Raw genomic sequence first — 14,484 nt, forward strand, 5'->3', positions numbered from 1 at the left:
CACAACTGTGTCCCAAACACCTCTATACAGAGAGACGGTCAATGGGCGCAGGTTGGTGCAGCTATGCGAGGGACACCAGGCGCATTGAAGACGAAGGCGAGTACGACACAATTCGGCGATTTGATGCTATTGACCTTGACCCAGCTCTATCGAGGATCATACAACAGGTGGCTCGATGGGAGGTGTCTAGGTTGGATGGCGCCGATTTGGATTGTCGCAAAGTATTGTCACTAAATCCAGCCTCGTCGCGCCTGCTAGCAATTGACGAACAAACAGACAAGTCGCGAAATGCTCTGTACATAGTAAGAAGTACGATGTCTAATGTATCTACGCTAAGAAGCACGGACCAAAACCGGGGGTTATCTAAGCCGTAACAGTACGGATCCGTACTAGTACTCCGTAGAGTAACAGAAAACCCCCCAGATCGAAACCCCCCTGCCCCCCTGATCACGTGAGGCCCCGACCCCCTATGGAAGCGCAAATCGGTTATGCTTGCTACAACAGGATGAAACTCTGGCCACACGATTCAATGCAACCCTTTCCCATCATGGCATACACATAATGTTACGACAGGCAGGAAGACGGTGCCTTGTTGGGTAGAGACTCGTCCAAAGTGGACAATGCTGGTAGTGCCTACCAAGTTTTACTGAATTGTCTATGTATTAACGTGATTATCGTCCTTCCGGCAAAGGACTAAAGGGTATCAACCTGCTTTTGATCCCTTTCATATGAGGCGCGAGTTCTCTATCCTTCGTGTTGTATTGTACATTTCCGTTGTGTCATGTTGTATAGTACAATGAGCGCAGCGCCGCTGTACCCGGATTCTATGCCAACCGGACTGACTGTCTCGTGCAACCAAATGCTTATGTTAATCCCAGCTGTGGACTGTTAGCAACCATCGTTGAATTCCACGCAGAGCTCATGCAGCATACCCAGTGTCCTTTTGTCTCACGACTCCTCCAGACTTCCCTGTTTGCTTGCCCTGTGTGCAACTATTAGCATTTTCCGTGTATTGCCCCGCCTGTCTGCCAGAGACAGGCGCTCAGATGTGGAACATACCGCTGCACCGCCCGCCTCCACTACTAACCGGTCGAGCTGGTAGAACTGGCTGACAACCGTCTGGCGCTTCAGTATAGCGAGCTCCTTGAGTCCCTTCTGGAGGAGCTCTTGTATCTGTCTCTCGTCCGCCACATCCTTGTGTTCTCTAAAGGCGTCCCGTGTCCGTCTGCGCGCGTACTCTCTGAAGTTGTACTCGCCGAAATTGCTGCCCTGTCGTAGGAGCTGGCGGTACTGTGGGTGTGCGCAATTGCCATGGTCAGCTACATGTTCCATTCAAGCGAGACGAACCATGCTCGGGCCGGCCCATCTTGTTTTCTTTCAAGAGCCAGTAAAACTCCTCAAAGTTTCGAAATGGCCTCGACCCTCCGGCTGGCCGTCAAGGTGCGGGATTAAGGGGAGAATATTGACAGAGAGGCAGAAACTCACCAGCGACCTCGCCTGCTGCGGCAACTCGCCCTTCAGGGCCTTGACAACCGACATCTCGGGCTTCTGCGTTCTGCGTTTATGGTTCTGCTCGAGGCACTCGGTTCGCAAGCTTTGTGTGTATATTCCCTCGTTGCTGTCTGGGTGTTGTTGTTGCGTTTGCGCGTAGATTTACGTTGCTGTTGTAGTTGCGGCGCTGTTGGTTGGTTTGGTTGGTTTGCGAGAGGCGAAGGAGCTCCCCAAAAAAAGAATGATGCAAGCTCACTGGGTAGTTCCGGCGTAATTGCTAATCGGCCCAAAAATTGCGGTTGCCGATGTTAAAGCCCGTTTGCGCCGATAACCCACCTACGGCCGACCGACAGCTCGGTGCGGACATATTGCCTTCCTGGCAGAAATCAAAAAGATACTGCTTTGGTGGAAACATGTGATATTTGAAAGGTAAAGAACATGATCATATAATGGGGTTTAATGACATAGGTCTACAGGGTATGCTTGTCATTGCGATCACCCATCCCAGTGCGGAAACGATGGCGCAATGATCGTACGATTCATCCGTCCAGAGCTCATACAGGACATAGCATACAGCATACAGCATACAGCACACAGCATGCAAGTAGCGAGTGTTATACGTGTACAGAATGTGCATCGTAGTTGGCATTTCATGGTATTGTAATGGGCCGCTAAGACTACCCGGCTATCATAACGGTTTGTCCTGGGGACTGGATCAGAATACAAACTTGAGTGCTAGCATCCTCATTCAATCTTACAGTTCCATTTTCTACGCAAACCTTTACATGAGCTATGTTATGTATGATTGGTTTACTGCTACTGACCACTTTCCGTGCTCTGTCAAGCGCAAGCCGTAACTCCAAATTCTGCGCCAATCTCCATGTCGCCGGAGTTGACTTTTGAATCGAGCTCTGTATGTGCTTGATGTTTCTCACTGCAGTGATGAATATGGCTGCGTCGTGTTGCTTATACATGGATAGCCCTGCCATGGAAGGATCGCCGTTGTCAATACCCAGCAAAACCCGACAAACATCCATATCATACGGTGTTGTCCCTGTACATATTGAGTGATGTCTCTGGAGTACTTGGGTGGTGACTTTGTACTCCTTCGTGGGGGATTCGATCTCAAACATCGCCCTCTTCCGGAATCCCAAAACTTCATCATCTTCCAGAGCGGTTGCACGTTCCGTCATCTTAACCATGGGCTGCACGTCTTAGTAACCTCTGCTTGGGCGCATATCTAGTCGTCGATGGTGGTGTAAGTGGCGCCGAGCTTCTTCGCCCACTGCTGCACAGCGTCCTCAATGGGTATCCAGTGGTCCTCGATCTTCCGCGCTCTGTACTGGTCGTTAGAAGTGTGAACCAGGTCGTCCTCGTCTTCGTAAATTTCGCCGATATTATCCCGCTTTGGCATGTGGACCTTCTCCCTGTGCTCCTGAAAGTGTTCATCGAAGCACTCCAGACAGCAAAAGAAGGATTCCACCTTGTGATCAAGAATACATTCTTTGCAATAGCCCGGCTTTTCTGTGGTCGATCCGCCTCTGAATCCATCGCCAGAGCACACGTGGCCGGCCTCCTTGATGTGCGGTTCGATGCCCTCTTGCCAGCAAGCGTCTGAGCAGAAATAGGTAGGCGAGCGATCCTGAAAGCCGTAGACCTCCGACAGGGTGACGCAGAAATCGCAGTATTGTAGATTCTGGTCGTCAAGTCTCTTCTTGCAGTTGGTGCAAGGCGGAAGATCGTGCTCCTGTGCAGCAGCTTGGGCGGCTCTGATCTTATCCTGCTTCGCCTTTGCCTTCTTTGCCTTGGCAGCCTCGTTCGCAGCTTTAGCTCTAGTAAGCTCGTCTTTCCTCCTAAGATGGCGCTGCCTCTCTTCCTTTTTGCCAACTTGGGACTGACGTTCGCGAACCATGAGAGCAACAACATCCGAGATACAAGTGCCACCGCGTACCATGTCAATGTACTTCTTACATCTGGCAGCACCCTGAGGGTCGTTATTTGGCTGAAAAAATACCTCTACATACACCTCACGCTTCGCCTCGGGTGATCCGGCAGCCTCCAGCTTCGCTGTGAAATCCTTGAATGCTTGTTCGGTTTCGCCAGCGTCTCTGCTCCAGATCGCTTTCAGTTCGGATACTAGCTGTTCAACCGGTTTTGATTTGTCATTCAGCACGCGGTTCACTGCATCTGGTTGATCGGTAGCCAATGTGAGGCCCAGGTTTCTGAGTTTCTCCCGACACCACTCCTCCTTCTCTGCATCTATGCGAGTGGAAATGTCGATAATATTTCGTTTCCGCTCTCTAGCCTCCGCAAACATGGTGTCGAGCTCCTGCAGAAACTGCCGCCTGCCTGAAAACCACTCCTTACTTGAAGAGTTGAGGTATCGATCCCTGATTCGATTGATCAACCGAGGCCAGCATTCCTCACACTCAAGTGGGGAGCGTTTCTTGTGCTCAGTGACACAAAGCTGTTTGTATCCATTCATGGCGGTTTTGAGGAACTCCCTTTCCCTCTGTGTCGCTAAAAGCTCATCCCAAATCTCCCCCATTTTGTGCTTGACGTTTGTGTACTTTTGTATTTCAGTGGTAGTCTTGAACCACTTGTTCCACAACGTCAACGCGGCGATTTATGACAGGCTGAGTCAACGGCATCAAAAGAATTATCAATGATACAAAGCCCCGAAGTTGTTGTGGCAGGTATTTTTTTTCTGGCGATGAAAGAGATTAAAAAGAAGAGCCTCACGGTGTATGATATAAATGTCTAAAGGTTTGATCGAGGTATGGGAGTTTGAAAGCATAAATACAACACGAGCACTTGCATTGAGAAAGTCCAAGCTTCTGCCATAGACAAGACCGACTCAGGGATGAAACTGTAGTGTCCCAATCTGCAGAAACGTCGACTGTGGACGATGGTCTTGGTCAAATGGATAGGATGTTTGTTTTCTTATGAGTATGAAACTATTATTGAGAGATAATCTGCATGGAGAAAGATTTCCAGCTGGATTAGCATAGATTTGGGAGTGATATCTGCCGTACGTTGTTCTGCCCTGGACTTCGGACACTGCGCTACCAGTGGCCTCTGAACCTTTACCGCATGGAGCAGCGCTTGGAAAGTCGCGACAAGAGCATAGCAATCCTACTCAAACAGCCAACACACACGCACAACATCTCTCTACAAGAAGCAGCTACGACCTCAGTAGCAGGTTTCCAAAATGGTATGTCCCGTTGTGTCTAATTCCTGCTCTGCCCATCTATAGAGGGTTCGTAAATCGACTGACCGACCACCATTTCCCAGGCCGACAAACTGCGCACCCAACAAGAACTCGAGCGCCTGCAGGCCAAGTACATCGGAACGGGCCACCCAGACACAAGCTCGTGGGAGTGGCGGACCAACATCTCGCGCGACACCTACAGCAGCATTGTGGGCCACCCGCCGATACTCGCGTACCACGCGCTGGCTATGGGTGAACCCGCCGCAAAGGTGCGCGCCCAGTACATCAGAAAGATGGTGCAGCCGTGCGGACCGCCGCCGCCGCGAGAGGAATGATGTAGCGCCAGGGTAGATGGACGTGAATTGATAAGACTGGTCGCAATTACGTGCTTCGGGACGTAGTTCATGTCTGCATGGAAGGCATTCAACGCGGCGCGCAGAGTTGCAGTCATGCCTCGTTGGGATGCCTCTTGGATCATGTACTGGTGATAGAAGGCAGGCATAGGAGCCTTCTTACAGTGGAGTGCTACTAGAGGAATGACGCAAGACATGAGGCTCGGTACACCATGGTAGGAAACCCATAAACACAAAGGGTATGTAACATTCATGCCATTCATAAGTCGTGGCTCTCATATAGAGACACTGACGCAGTTGGGGGTGGTCTCATGGTCTAATCCAACCCCAGAACCAGACCGAACCAAAAACAAATGCTATTCATCAAAGCTGCCGTTATTTCAGCGTACTTTGCCTTGTAACGCCAAACCAATATGCTTGCCGAGCCGCCAACGCCCCGAGTCACCATGCTTAATCACGACTCCGCTTCCTCGTCGTCGTCCCCGACAGCCTCGTCTTCGGGGAGCTCCGAAGCACCTTGAAGTCCGAGGCTCTTGTTGATTCTTCTGTTCAGGTCTTGCGGTATGTCGCGCTGCCAAACCTGTTTGATGAAGGCGGCGATGGTCTCGGGAGGAACTTCGACCTTGCCTCTCGTTCCAACGTGCCAATTGATTGTATCATCGTCGCCATCGGTCTTCTCAACAACCCTGTCAAGGTAGCCTTGCTTGACTAGCTTGGCGAGGACATTGTCGGTCGTGTCGAACGGCAGATTCTTCTTGGCGTTCATACGGTCGAGGTAGTCTTCGAGCTTGATCTTGCTGAGCTCGCCGCCGTTCAAGCAAATGAGCGCTATAACGAAGGTGTAGAAACCTATATACTCTGCTTCTTCGGTCGAGCTGGGAACTCGCGAGGGTGCTTTGATGGCAGGGGAGTTGTAGGCAGAAGGGAGGATGGATACGAGGATGTACGTTTTGGAGGAGGTTGTGCCTTGAGCGGCGGCTCTTCTCTGTGTTGCGCTTGCCTCTGAAAGGGCTCTTGTGTCAGCAGTATGTTCGCCGCCATGCTAGGTAGAGATGGACGCACTCTGCTTCTCCTTCAGCGTGCGTTTCTCCTTGACAGGCAGCTCTGACATCTCCATGCCGAAGACTTGGCGCAACTGGAGCTGGGCGCCGTCAAAGACTCTCTTGAAGGATCTGGCATTGCTCCCCAGCACCTTTTCTCTGATGCCGTCTCTCCTGATCGGGATTCTTGCGTATTCGCATGCTAGGGTGTACCGGACCAGCTTCTTGACCATCTGCGCTTCGTCGCCTGCTCCGGCCATGTCGACGTCGCCGTTGTCGTCTTGTTCGTCGTCTTCCTCCTCGTCGGAATCTTGTTGGCGCCTCGGCTGGCGGCGGCGGGGGTCTTCTTCGTCCTGGCTGTCATTTCCCGCCTGCCGCCTTCTCTGCGCCTGAGGTGGCATTGTGAAGGTGCAATTATGCGCGTAACCGCTGAGGCAAACACCAAGCTCCGAAGAAAGTGTGTTGCTATGAGAAAAACTTGGCCTGTCTGGCAATGAATTTGGGCGATGCTGTCTCGTCGCTCATGGGTGCATTGAACGTGGGTGGAGGGGGTGTCCCTGTTGCATGTGCTATTCATTAATGCCCAAGTTAGTCACTGAGTCAGCTAAATTCAGTGAGACGAAAGACGCAGACGCAGACGCAGACGCGCCTTGCTTAATTGAATCGCGTCTCGCCCGTCCGTCCTCGTCTCCTTCTTGTCTCGGCCCGGAGAAAACCGAGCCCCCGTAGGAAGAAAAAGACCCAGACCCCTACCAGTAGTACATTGCCTATTCGGGACTATGGTCGCAAAAAAGTTCCCCAAGTCCCCCCATTGCCCAGCATTCGTCATTCTATTCTGTACCAATGTCATTTTATAGGACGTTTGCTTCGTCCTTTCTTGTATATTATTCATGATCGCCAGAGCATTGTCCAGCGGTACCATCTGTCTTGGATGCCGTCTGCGACTTCTGCGCCAAGCAACTCGGCCTAATTCCCTTCCCCAGCCTATAGCACGTCGCAGCCCGGCCGTCGCATGGCCGCGCAGTCGACGATGGTTCGCGAGCGAGGCCTCTGCTCGCCCCGACGATGCGGATCAGAAGCAGACCAAAAACGGTTGGGATACTCTAGAGGAGGCCTCGGAAGACCAGTACCGCGACTATCTTAACGAGCAAGACGCCCTCTCCGACCTCGATAATGGGCGCCCAGACAAGCCAAGGCGATCGCGCGGGGGGAAGACAAACGAAAATATGAGAGAACGGAGGCGCCAGACCACAGGCGACGAAGAGGAGAACTTCAAGCCCTGGAAGCATCTCGACCTGAAGAAGAGACGCCTGTCGGGCAAGAAGGTCCTCACGGAAACCTCTGCGAGCCTCGGCTCCGACATGCTAGGAAAACCAGCCTATGCCATCGTCATGAAAGATAGTCGGGACTACAAGGCGAAGACGCGGCCTGTCGACGTACTAAATGAGGAGCAAACGCGCCAGGAGATCGACATGCAGGCCCTGCTAGACAATCGACACGAGCTGCCGACCGACTCCGAAGTCCGCGAGAATATCAACGAGCTTAGACCCCCCGAGACCGAGACTATCTTGAAGGAGAAGGAATTCCGTAGGGTTCAACAGCAGCTGGAAGACGGTTTCCTGAACGCGCAGCTCATCGATTACATCGCCAAGTTCAAGCCCGAGCCCGCCGGTCGAGACTCGGTAGAACATGCCCGTCCCCAGTACCCGTGGGTGAGGAAACTTACACCTTGGACGCCGTTGGACGCCCGCGGCACAACACTGCCGCCCAAAGACCCGTTAGCTCGTCACTTCCATGCCTATCTTCCCCAGGATGCCAGTCCGAAAGCACGAGCGGCAGTCCTCATCATGCGAAAATGCTGGGGCTTGCAAGTCGAAGAGGTGGCGAATGGACCAGGCCAGATGAGAATAGTCCTTGAGACTCAAAAGTTCATGCCTCTCATGCGGGGGTCGCGGCGCTTTCTACAGAGGATCACAAGGGACTACCTGGAAGAGGGAGAGGCTCTCGAGGCCAATATTAGTGCCAGCGAGATTACCATTGTGGCCCCGAGTTACAAGTGCCAGACCATCTTGACAGAGCTCGATACACTTATGCAGCAGATCCGCACGCACACGTTCCCCATATCGCACGTAACCTCGGATCCCACACAGCTCACCCCCGAACTCTTGGAGCTTGTTGGCAAGGTTACAAATACACATGTGCGGCCTACCAAGACCGGGCACCGGGTAAGTGCACCAAATTTCTCAATCCAGCACCATATGCTCTCCTTGAGATAAAGCGAGTACTGACATGATTCACTCGACCAGTTACAAGTCGCCTGGATCCAAGTGGCTGGCCGCGAAGAGCAGGACGTCGAAAATCTGTCGCATGTCGTATTCCGTTTCCTCCAGACAGCTCTCCAGCCCAACTCCGCCAAGCGCATTCTCCACACCGCCGACGCAGAGAAAGCAATCGCATCCGGCAACGGCCGCTTAGTAGTCGACCATGGGAACAAGGAGAAGTGGGCATGGAAAGACAGACTTGAACAGTGGGCTCGCCTCGTGACTCCAGTGTCTACAGATATCGAAAATACCCAAGCAGGGCCAGCAGACGGCAACCCCCCCAAGCTTTCTATGGCCATAGAAAAACTACAGCCTCTGCCACGCAACGTGCATGTCCCAAACAAAACCTTGACGAACAGTGTGGCCTGGAAAGATGGCGAGAGAGCTGAGGATTGGTCCTCATCATCTCCGCCTCAGCAGGTCGAGGTTCAAGACAGCTCTAGCTCTCGCTTCCCCCACCAGCCAGTCCGCTGGACCTCAGATCTTACCAGCAGCACCTCCGCCCTCTTCGGTCACATCCTCACACCCCGTACCGACGTTGCGAAGGCAGAAGGCGCACCTCCGGCCCACCCAAGCACGGAGGATCTAGCATCGCGCCCATACAACTTCTCACCCATCGTCCCGCACCCAATAAGGCTCGCCGAGCTCTCACTCCTCGACGAGAATACGATGCTCCCCGTAGCCTCGACGGTCCTGATCCGATTCCTGCACAACCCAAGCTCGGCCGCCCTCGCCCTCCCGCTCGTCGCGCCGCCCCTCGAGCTGCGGCTCACCCTCTCCGAGCCGACGTCGGCGGACCAGGACCCCGAGATCACCGGCGTCCACTCCCTACGTGCCCTCGTGGCCACGCACCACAACGAGGTGCCGCTGCCCGCAAGCCCGGTCGACTTCCGCATCACGCAGACTCGGGGTGCCTCGCTGCAGGGCTCGCCCAGCGCCCTGTCGGCATGGCAGCCCATCGCCGACTTCCTCTCGCGCTCGCGCCTCGACATCGCCGCCGGCAAGCTCGAGATGGCGGCCCAGCAGCGCTTCCAGGTCCCCCTGCGCCTCTTCGGCGAAGCCACCATGACGCAGGAGGCGATGAGGAAGAAGAAGCAGCAGCAGCAGCAGCAGCAGCAGCAGGAACAACAACTCGCCGCCGTTGACGACGAGTCGCAGACGAGGGGGGACAGCACCAGCACCAGCCCAGCACAAGAGGAGGGAGATATAATAGCCCAACCCATTTCCGCCGCGGGGGGAGAAGACCACCCCAACTCGCTCCGCAGCACCCTGTACGAGTTCGCGGGCCTGGAGCTGCACCGCTCCGTGACGGTCCCGTACTCGGCCGACCCGCGGTTCAGCCTGACATACACCTCGATCGAGGCCGGCCAGGGCGGCGGGCGGCGTGCCGAACTGAGTCTTCGACCCGTTCCCGCTTCTTCGTCCTCTGTTCCTCCTCCGGCGGCGGCAGCATCAGAAGCAGCCGCCAGTGGCAGCGACAACCTGCACGACGACTACGTCCGGGCTTGTTACAAATTCGCGCAGACGGTGGAGAACTGGTCCGGTATCTCGTCGGGAGACAACGGGTCGTAAAGAATGAGAGAGGCGTCCTGAGACGAGATTCAGAAGAAAGGGAACAAACAGCCCTCCTGTAGATATGATGTATACTATAACAACATGGATGATGGCATGAGGAAACTGTAAATCTAGTAAAGAGCCTGTACATATGCATGATGGGCCTTGATTACGGTGATTGTTGTAATAAATATCAAATTATCAAGACCACTCAACATCTTATAATGACCCGACGTATTGGCATTGCTTAGAGAAAGGTGGGTACAAGTCTAGGTGGAATTGGGACAATCTACCAGGTTTCTAAACACCATGGTCGAGTAATGTATCCTGCTCTGACAATATCAGGATGGTTTCATATTGGTTGAGCCGACGATACAGTCGATGTCATGTCATGTAGCGACATCATCATCGCTGTTCGCACAAGAAGTACCAGGTAACATGTCACATTCAAAAGAAGCAGCAGATTTTGTTTGGGGAAAGAAGACTTTTTCTAAGACTCTATTTTCGTACTACCGAGCACAACATGATCAAAGCTGTCGCAGAAAAGTCCATAACCCTTCCTCACATCATGCCCAAAGCCAGATATCCGAGTCATCAGATCCCATGCACAAGTCGTAAACCATTTCGTGTCATTAGGTTGTTACACGCACTCGATGAGCTGTGGTGTTGCCCATCGCGCACAGAAAGTATTCCATGCAGAAATGCGCTTATTTCTTGGTGGCCTTGGCAGCGGACTTGGTGACCTTGGCGGAACCAGCAGCAGCCTTCTCGACGGACTTGATGACACCGACAGCGACGGTTTGACGCATGTCACGGACGGCGAAACGACCCAGAGGAGGGTAGTCGGTGAAAGCCTCAACGCACATGGGCTTGGAGGGAACCATCTTGACGATGGCGGCATCACCGGACTTGACGAACTTGGGGGAGCTCTCGACGGACTTACCAGTACGTCTGTCGATCTTCTCAAGAAGCTCAGAGAACTTGCAAGCAATGTGGGCGGTGTGGCAATCGAGAACGGGTGCGTATCCGGCACCGATCTGACCAGGGTGGTTGAGGACGATGACCTGGGCGTTGAAAGAAGCGGCTCCCAGAGGGGGGTCGTTCTTGGAGTCACCGGCAACGTTACCACGGCGGATTTCCTTAACGGAAACGTTCTTGACGTTGAAACCAACGTTGTCACCGGGGAAACCCTCGGGCATCTGCTGGTGGTGCATCTCGACGGACTTGACCTCAGTGGTCACGTTGGCGGGAGCGAAAGTGACGATCATACCGGGCTTGAGAGTACCAGTCTCGATACGACCGACGGGCACCGTGCCAATGCCACCAATCTTGTAAACATCCTGGAGGGGAAGACGGAGGGGCTTGTCGGTAGGACGCGAGGGGGTGTTGATAGCGTCAATGGCCTGGAAGAGGGTCTTGCCCTCCTTCTTGCCACCAGCCTTGGTCTCCTTCTCCCAACCCTTGTACCAGGGAGCGTTGGTGGTCTCCTCCAACATGTTGTCACCGTTGAAACCGGAGATGGGGACGAAAGCGACCTCCTTGGGGTTGTAGCCGACCTTCTTGATGAAGTTGGAGGTCTCCTTGATGATCTCCTTGAAACGGGCCTCAGACCACTTGGTGGTATCCATCTTGTTGATGGCGACGATGAGCTGCTTGACACCGAGGGTGAAAGCAAGCAGAGCGTGCTCACGAGTCTGGCCATCCTTGGAGATACCAGCCTCGAACTCACCAGTACCAGCGGCAATGATGAGAATGGCGCAATCAGCCTGGGAAGTACCAGTGATCATGTTCTTGATGAAATCACGGTGACCGGGAGCGTCTGTTGCGGGTTAGCACGGGACGATACATCTGGTTAGAGCGGACGAAGGGTACTGACCAATGACGGTGACCTGGTACTCGTTGGTCTCGAACTTCCAGAGAGCGATATCAATGGTGATACCACGCTCACGCTCGGCCTTGAGTTTGTCAAGAACCCATGCGTACTTGAAGGAACCCTTTCCGAGCTCGGCGGCTTCCTATTGAATTGGTCAGTCATCTTTGCATTGCGTCGAGATCGGCATAAATGTGCAACAGATGAATTGGAATGGGGGTAGAGTTTGGGTGGGATGGGGGCAGGCCAATTATCGTGGATTATTTGCGCACGATAAGAAATTTTCAGGGGGGGTCCGCGGGGTTGTGATGTGGTTGCATGTCGGCGGGGTAATTGTGTCAGAAGCAAAAGTGAAGGAAGTGCGTGTGGCATGCAAAAAAAGAGATCTGCGTCACCGAAAATCGGGATGATGCGGAGGGTGACGGTCATAATGTTGTTGATGATGGGTTGGAAGACATGTACTAACCTTCTCGAACTTCTCGATGGTACGCTTGTCAATACCACCGCACTTGTAGATCAAGTGACCGGTGGTGGTGGACTTGCCGGAATCGACGTGTCCAATGACGACGATGTTGATATGAGCCTTCTCCTTACTGTGATGATTGTCAGTTCGATGCCTGGATGAATCGAGGTCGTTCGAATGCATACCCCATTTTGGCGGTTTGGTATCAGTTCTTCGTGTGTGGTTTGTGAGGTAACTGTTGCGACGAGCATGGTTAGCTTGGAGAGCGTCGGAAGATGGAGGAAAACATCGAGCGTCGATGCATGGTTGATGATGGGAGGGGACTCACTTTGGCAGATGATCAGGCTTGTTGCTGATACGGTATGCGCGGACGAAGAGGGAAACCAAGAGCTTTCCTGAGAAAGAGGCGCGAGGTGATGCTTTATGTAGGAGTCGAGAATGTAAAACAAGGTGGAAGCGGGGTTGTGTGTTCTTGCCCAAAGCAAAAGTGCAGAGCTGCCCTAAGCCCAAAATTTTTGTGTGGGTCCCAGCTAGGTCCATCTCTCGGCCAATGACTCGATTTCATTTTGAGGCCTGAACCAAGAGGCTCCAGTTTTGCAGTTTTGCCTCAGCCATGGAACGCCTGTTGCGCATTCCCCATTCTCCATTCTCCATTCTCGAGACAGAGTTTTTTTGGTTGGAAGGAGCAACATTATTCGTGGTCCTTGTCCAATTGCATGTATTCACTCACTCTTGCTCTATTCTATCTAACTTGGATGACATGTCCATTCCTGTACGCCTTATCCGACTACGTAGAACTGGCAGAATCACGACTATCACCGTCCTCCTGGATACAGGGCATCTTCTTCGGCGTGGGTCAATCTAATTCACATTGCCACATCAACGTCACCCGTAAACAGCTCCAGCCTTGCCCCTCCAAGAATACCCCTCATCAGGCTTCGAAAACTTTTTTTTTAATGCGCCAACCATCCACATTTTGATGGCGGTGCAAGGATCTAGATAGACGGAGTCAACGAAACCCAGTCCACTGCGCTAATGTATGCAACCCGTGGATATGTCTCACCTACATGGTTCTCCGTCATGTCCAGGCATATTCACTCACACGACAATTATGGAATTCTTATGCATAGCCGCCGCCCACTAATTCAGGACAGCATAGTCCGGGGGTCTCTTCGTTACCAAAATTCTGCTTCGTTTGACAATCATAAACACTTGGCTAGCCATAGGGGACTTCATGCAGCCGTACATCAATGTTTAGCAGTATAGTTCGGAAATACTGATCTCCATTCTCTGTTTGTCCAGCTGTCCAAATTGATCGAAAGGTACCCACCTCGCGATGGATCTGACTATGCGCGTTTCCCGTACAGTAGTGGGATCTCTGAGTTGCCACGGGGAGTCTTGCAAGTGGCTTTCTTCCAGCTCCTCGTGCTCCTCTACCGGAGCAAAACAATAGTGGTCTTGCAAATGGGGCAACATCCAGCTATAAGCGAATATCTATTTGTGACCATCATGTCTACTATGTGTGGGTAACTCCATGAAGTCAGTCAACTCGATATTTTTCAGCATTCCCCTCTTCAGGCACGTCTAGTTGGTCCACTCCTGCTGCTGGCGAATGAGCTAGGTCCGCAAGTAGCCGGTTTCCATAACCGTTGACTTGAACTAGGGTCCAGACGCGGTTACTTCACTGCAGTTGCCACATTTAGAAATTTGTTGTCCAATCTGCGCAAGCTGCGGTAGTCTTGCTTGCAACGAGCAATGACTGAAAGCTGGAGCGGAACATCCAAGCATCGAGGCGGTCTGGAAGGCATCTGCGCCGCTCAGATTCTGCTTGTGGTGTCGTTCCTCCTGGAAGGATCTATTTGCCGGCATGGTTCGAGGACCAGTCATCTCATGCTGTGATAAACTTCGCCACAAGATTGGTGTTGTATCAGCCTTCCCGCCGGCGCCTTACCCGAAGCGGCTGCCCGTGAAGTATCTTGTATAGCTGCCTCATACTACGTACACCCCGTGTAATATATGCCGATCAGACTGGGCTAAATAGTCCAGTAGGTATACCCCGGCTGTCATAATCCTTGAGACGCCAGAATAAGGTTGAATGAAGCCAATCACCCATCTCTAAAAGGCAGGGGCTAGATCACAGCCATTTTTCTCCTTCGCTCGGCTCTGTCTAATTCAAGAATG

The 14,484-nt window shown here is 52.8% G+C and overlaps 8 protein-coding genes across 8 annotated transcripts; 3 read left to right on the forward strand and 5 right to left on the reverse strand.

Moving 5' to 3' along the window:
- Positions 1–485: 485 nt before the first annotated feature.
- Positions 486–1,780, reverse strand: BKA67DRAFT_571973 (uncharacterized protein). The gene is made up of 4 exons (XM_046103263.1): positions 1,486–1,780; positions 1,060–1,290; positions 933–982; positions 486–878 (listed from the first exon to the last, which is right to left on the reverse strand). The coding sequence occupies exons 1-4, from the start codon at positions 1,537–1,539 to the stop codon at positions 869–871; spliced, it is 345 nt and encodes a 114-aa protein (XP_045956092.1). The 5' UTR covers positions 1,540–1,780; the 3' UTR covers positions 486–868.
- Positions 1,781–2,224, reverse strand: BKA67DRAFT_571977 (uncharacterized protein). Its single transcript, XM_046103264.1, has 2 exons — positions 1,968–2,224; positions 1,781–1,920 (listed from the first exon to the last, which is right to left on the reverse strand). Exons 1-2 carry the CDS (start codon positions 2,138–2,140, stop codon positions 1,878–1,880), a joined length of 216 nt encoding a protein of 71 aa, XP_045956093.1. The 5' UTR covers positions 2,141–2,224; the 3' UTR covers positions 1,781–1,877.
- Positions 2,225–2,731: 507 nt separating this feature from the next.
- Positions 2,732–4,039, reverse strand: BKA67DRAFT_537669 (uncharacterized protein; the record flags this gene model as incomplete). The annotated part of the gene is made up of 1 exon (XM_046100360.1): positions 2,732–4,039. The coding sequence occupies one exon, from the start codon at positions 4,037–4,039 to the stop codon at positions 2,732–2,734; it is 1,308 nt and encodes a 435-aa protein (XP_045956094.1).
- Positions 4,040–4,584: 545 nt separating this feature from the next.
- Positions 4,585–5,037, forward strand: BKA67DRAFT_660602 (splicing factor 3B subunit 10-domain-containing protein; the record flags this gene model as incomplete). Its single annotated transcript, XM_046107666.1, has 2 exons — positions 4,585–4,686; positions 4,786–5,037. The coding sequence occupies 2 exons, from the start codon at positions 4,585–4,587 to the stop codon at positions 5,035–5,037; spliced, it is 354 nt and encodes a 117-aa protein (XP_045956095.1).
- Positions 5,038–5,509: 472 nt separating this feature from the next.
- Positions 5,510–6,496, reverse strand: BKA67DRAFT_537671 (MAGE family-domain-containing protein; the record flags this gene model as incomplete). Its single annotated transcript, XM_046100361.1, has 2 exons — positions 5,510–6,057; positions 6,118–6,496. 2 exons carry the CDS (start codon positions 6,494–6,496, stop codon positions 5,510–5,512), a joined length of 927 nt encoding a protein of 308 aa, XP_045956096.1.
- Positions 6,497–6,741: 245 nt separating this feature from the next.
- Positions 6,742–10,203, forward strand: BKA67DRAFT_338634 (mitochondrial inner-membrane-bound regulator-domain-containing protein). Its single transcript, XM_046096285.1, has 2 exons — positions 6,742–8,320; positions 8,402–10,203. The coding sequence occupies exons 1-2, from the start codon at positions 6,986–6,988 to the stop codon at positions 9,986–9,988; spliced, it is 2,922 nt and encodes a 973-aa protein (XP_045956097.1). The 5' UTR covers positions 6,742–6,985; the 3' UTR covers positions 9,989–10,203.
- A 1-nt stretch (position 10,204) lies between these two features.
- Positions 10,205–12,147, reverse strand: BKA67DRAFT_338538 (uncharacterized protein). Its single transcript, XM_046096284.1, has 2 exons — positions 11,847–12,147; positions 10,205–11,789 (listed from the first exon to the last, which is right to left on the reverse strand). The coding sequence occupies exon 2, from the start codon at positions 11,755–11,757 to the stop codon at positions 10,678–10,680; it is 1,080 nt and encodes a 359-aa protein (XP_045956098.1). The 5' UTR covers positions 11,758–11,789; positions 11,847–12,147; the 3' UTR covers positions 10,205–10,677.
- A 773-nt stretch (positions 12,148–12,920) lies between these two features.
- Positions 12,921–13,596, forward strand: BKA67DRAFT_571988 (uncharacterized protein). Its single transcript, XM_046103265.1, has one exon. It carries the CDS (start codon positions 13,020–13,022, stop codon positions 13,281–13,283), a length of 264 nt encoding a protein of 87 aa, XP_045956099.1. The 5' UTR covers positions 12,921–13,019; the 3' UTR covers positions 13,284–13,596.
- Positions 13,597–14,484: the final 888 nt, after the last annotated feature.

Source organism: Truncatella angustata, assembly GCF_020726525.1.
Source record: "Truncatella angustata strain MPI-SDFR-AT-0073 chromosome Unknown BKA67scaffold_6, whole genome shotgun sequence".
Taxonomy (NCBI): domain Eukaryota; kingdom Fungi; phylum Ascomycota; class Sordariomycetes; order Amphisphaeriales; family Sporocadaceae; genus Truncatella; species Truncatella angustata.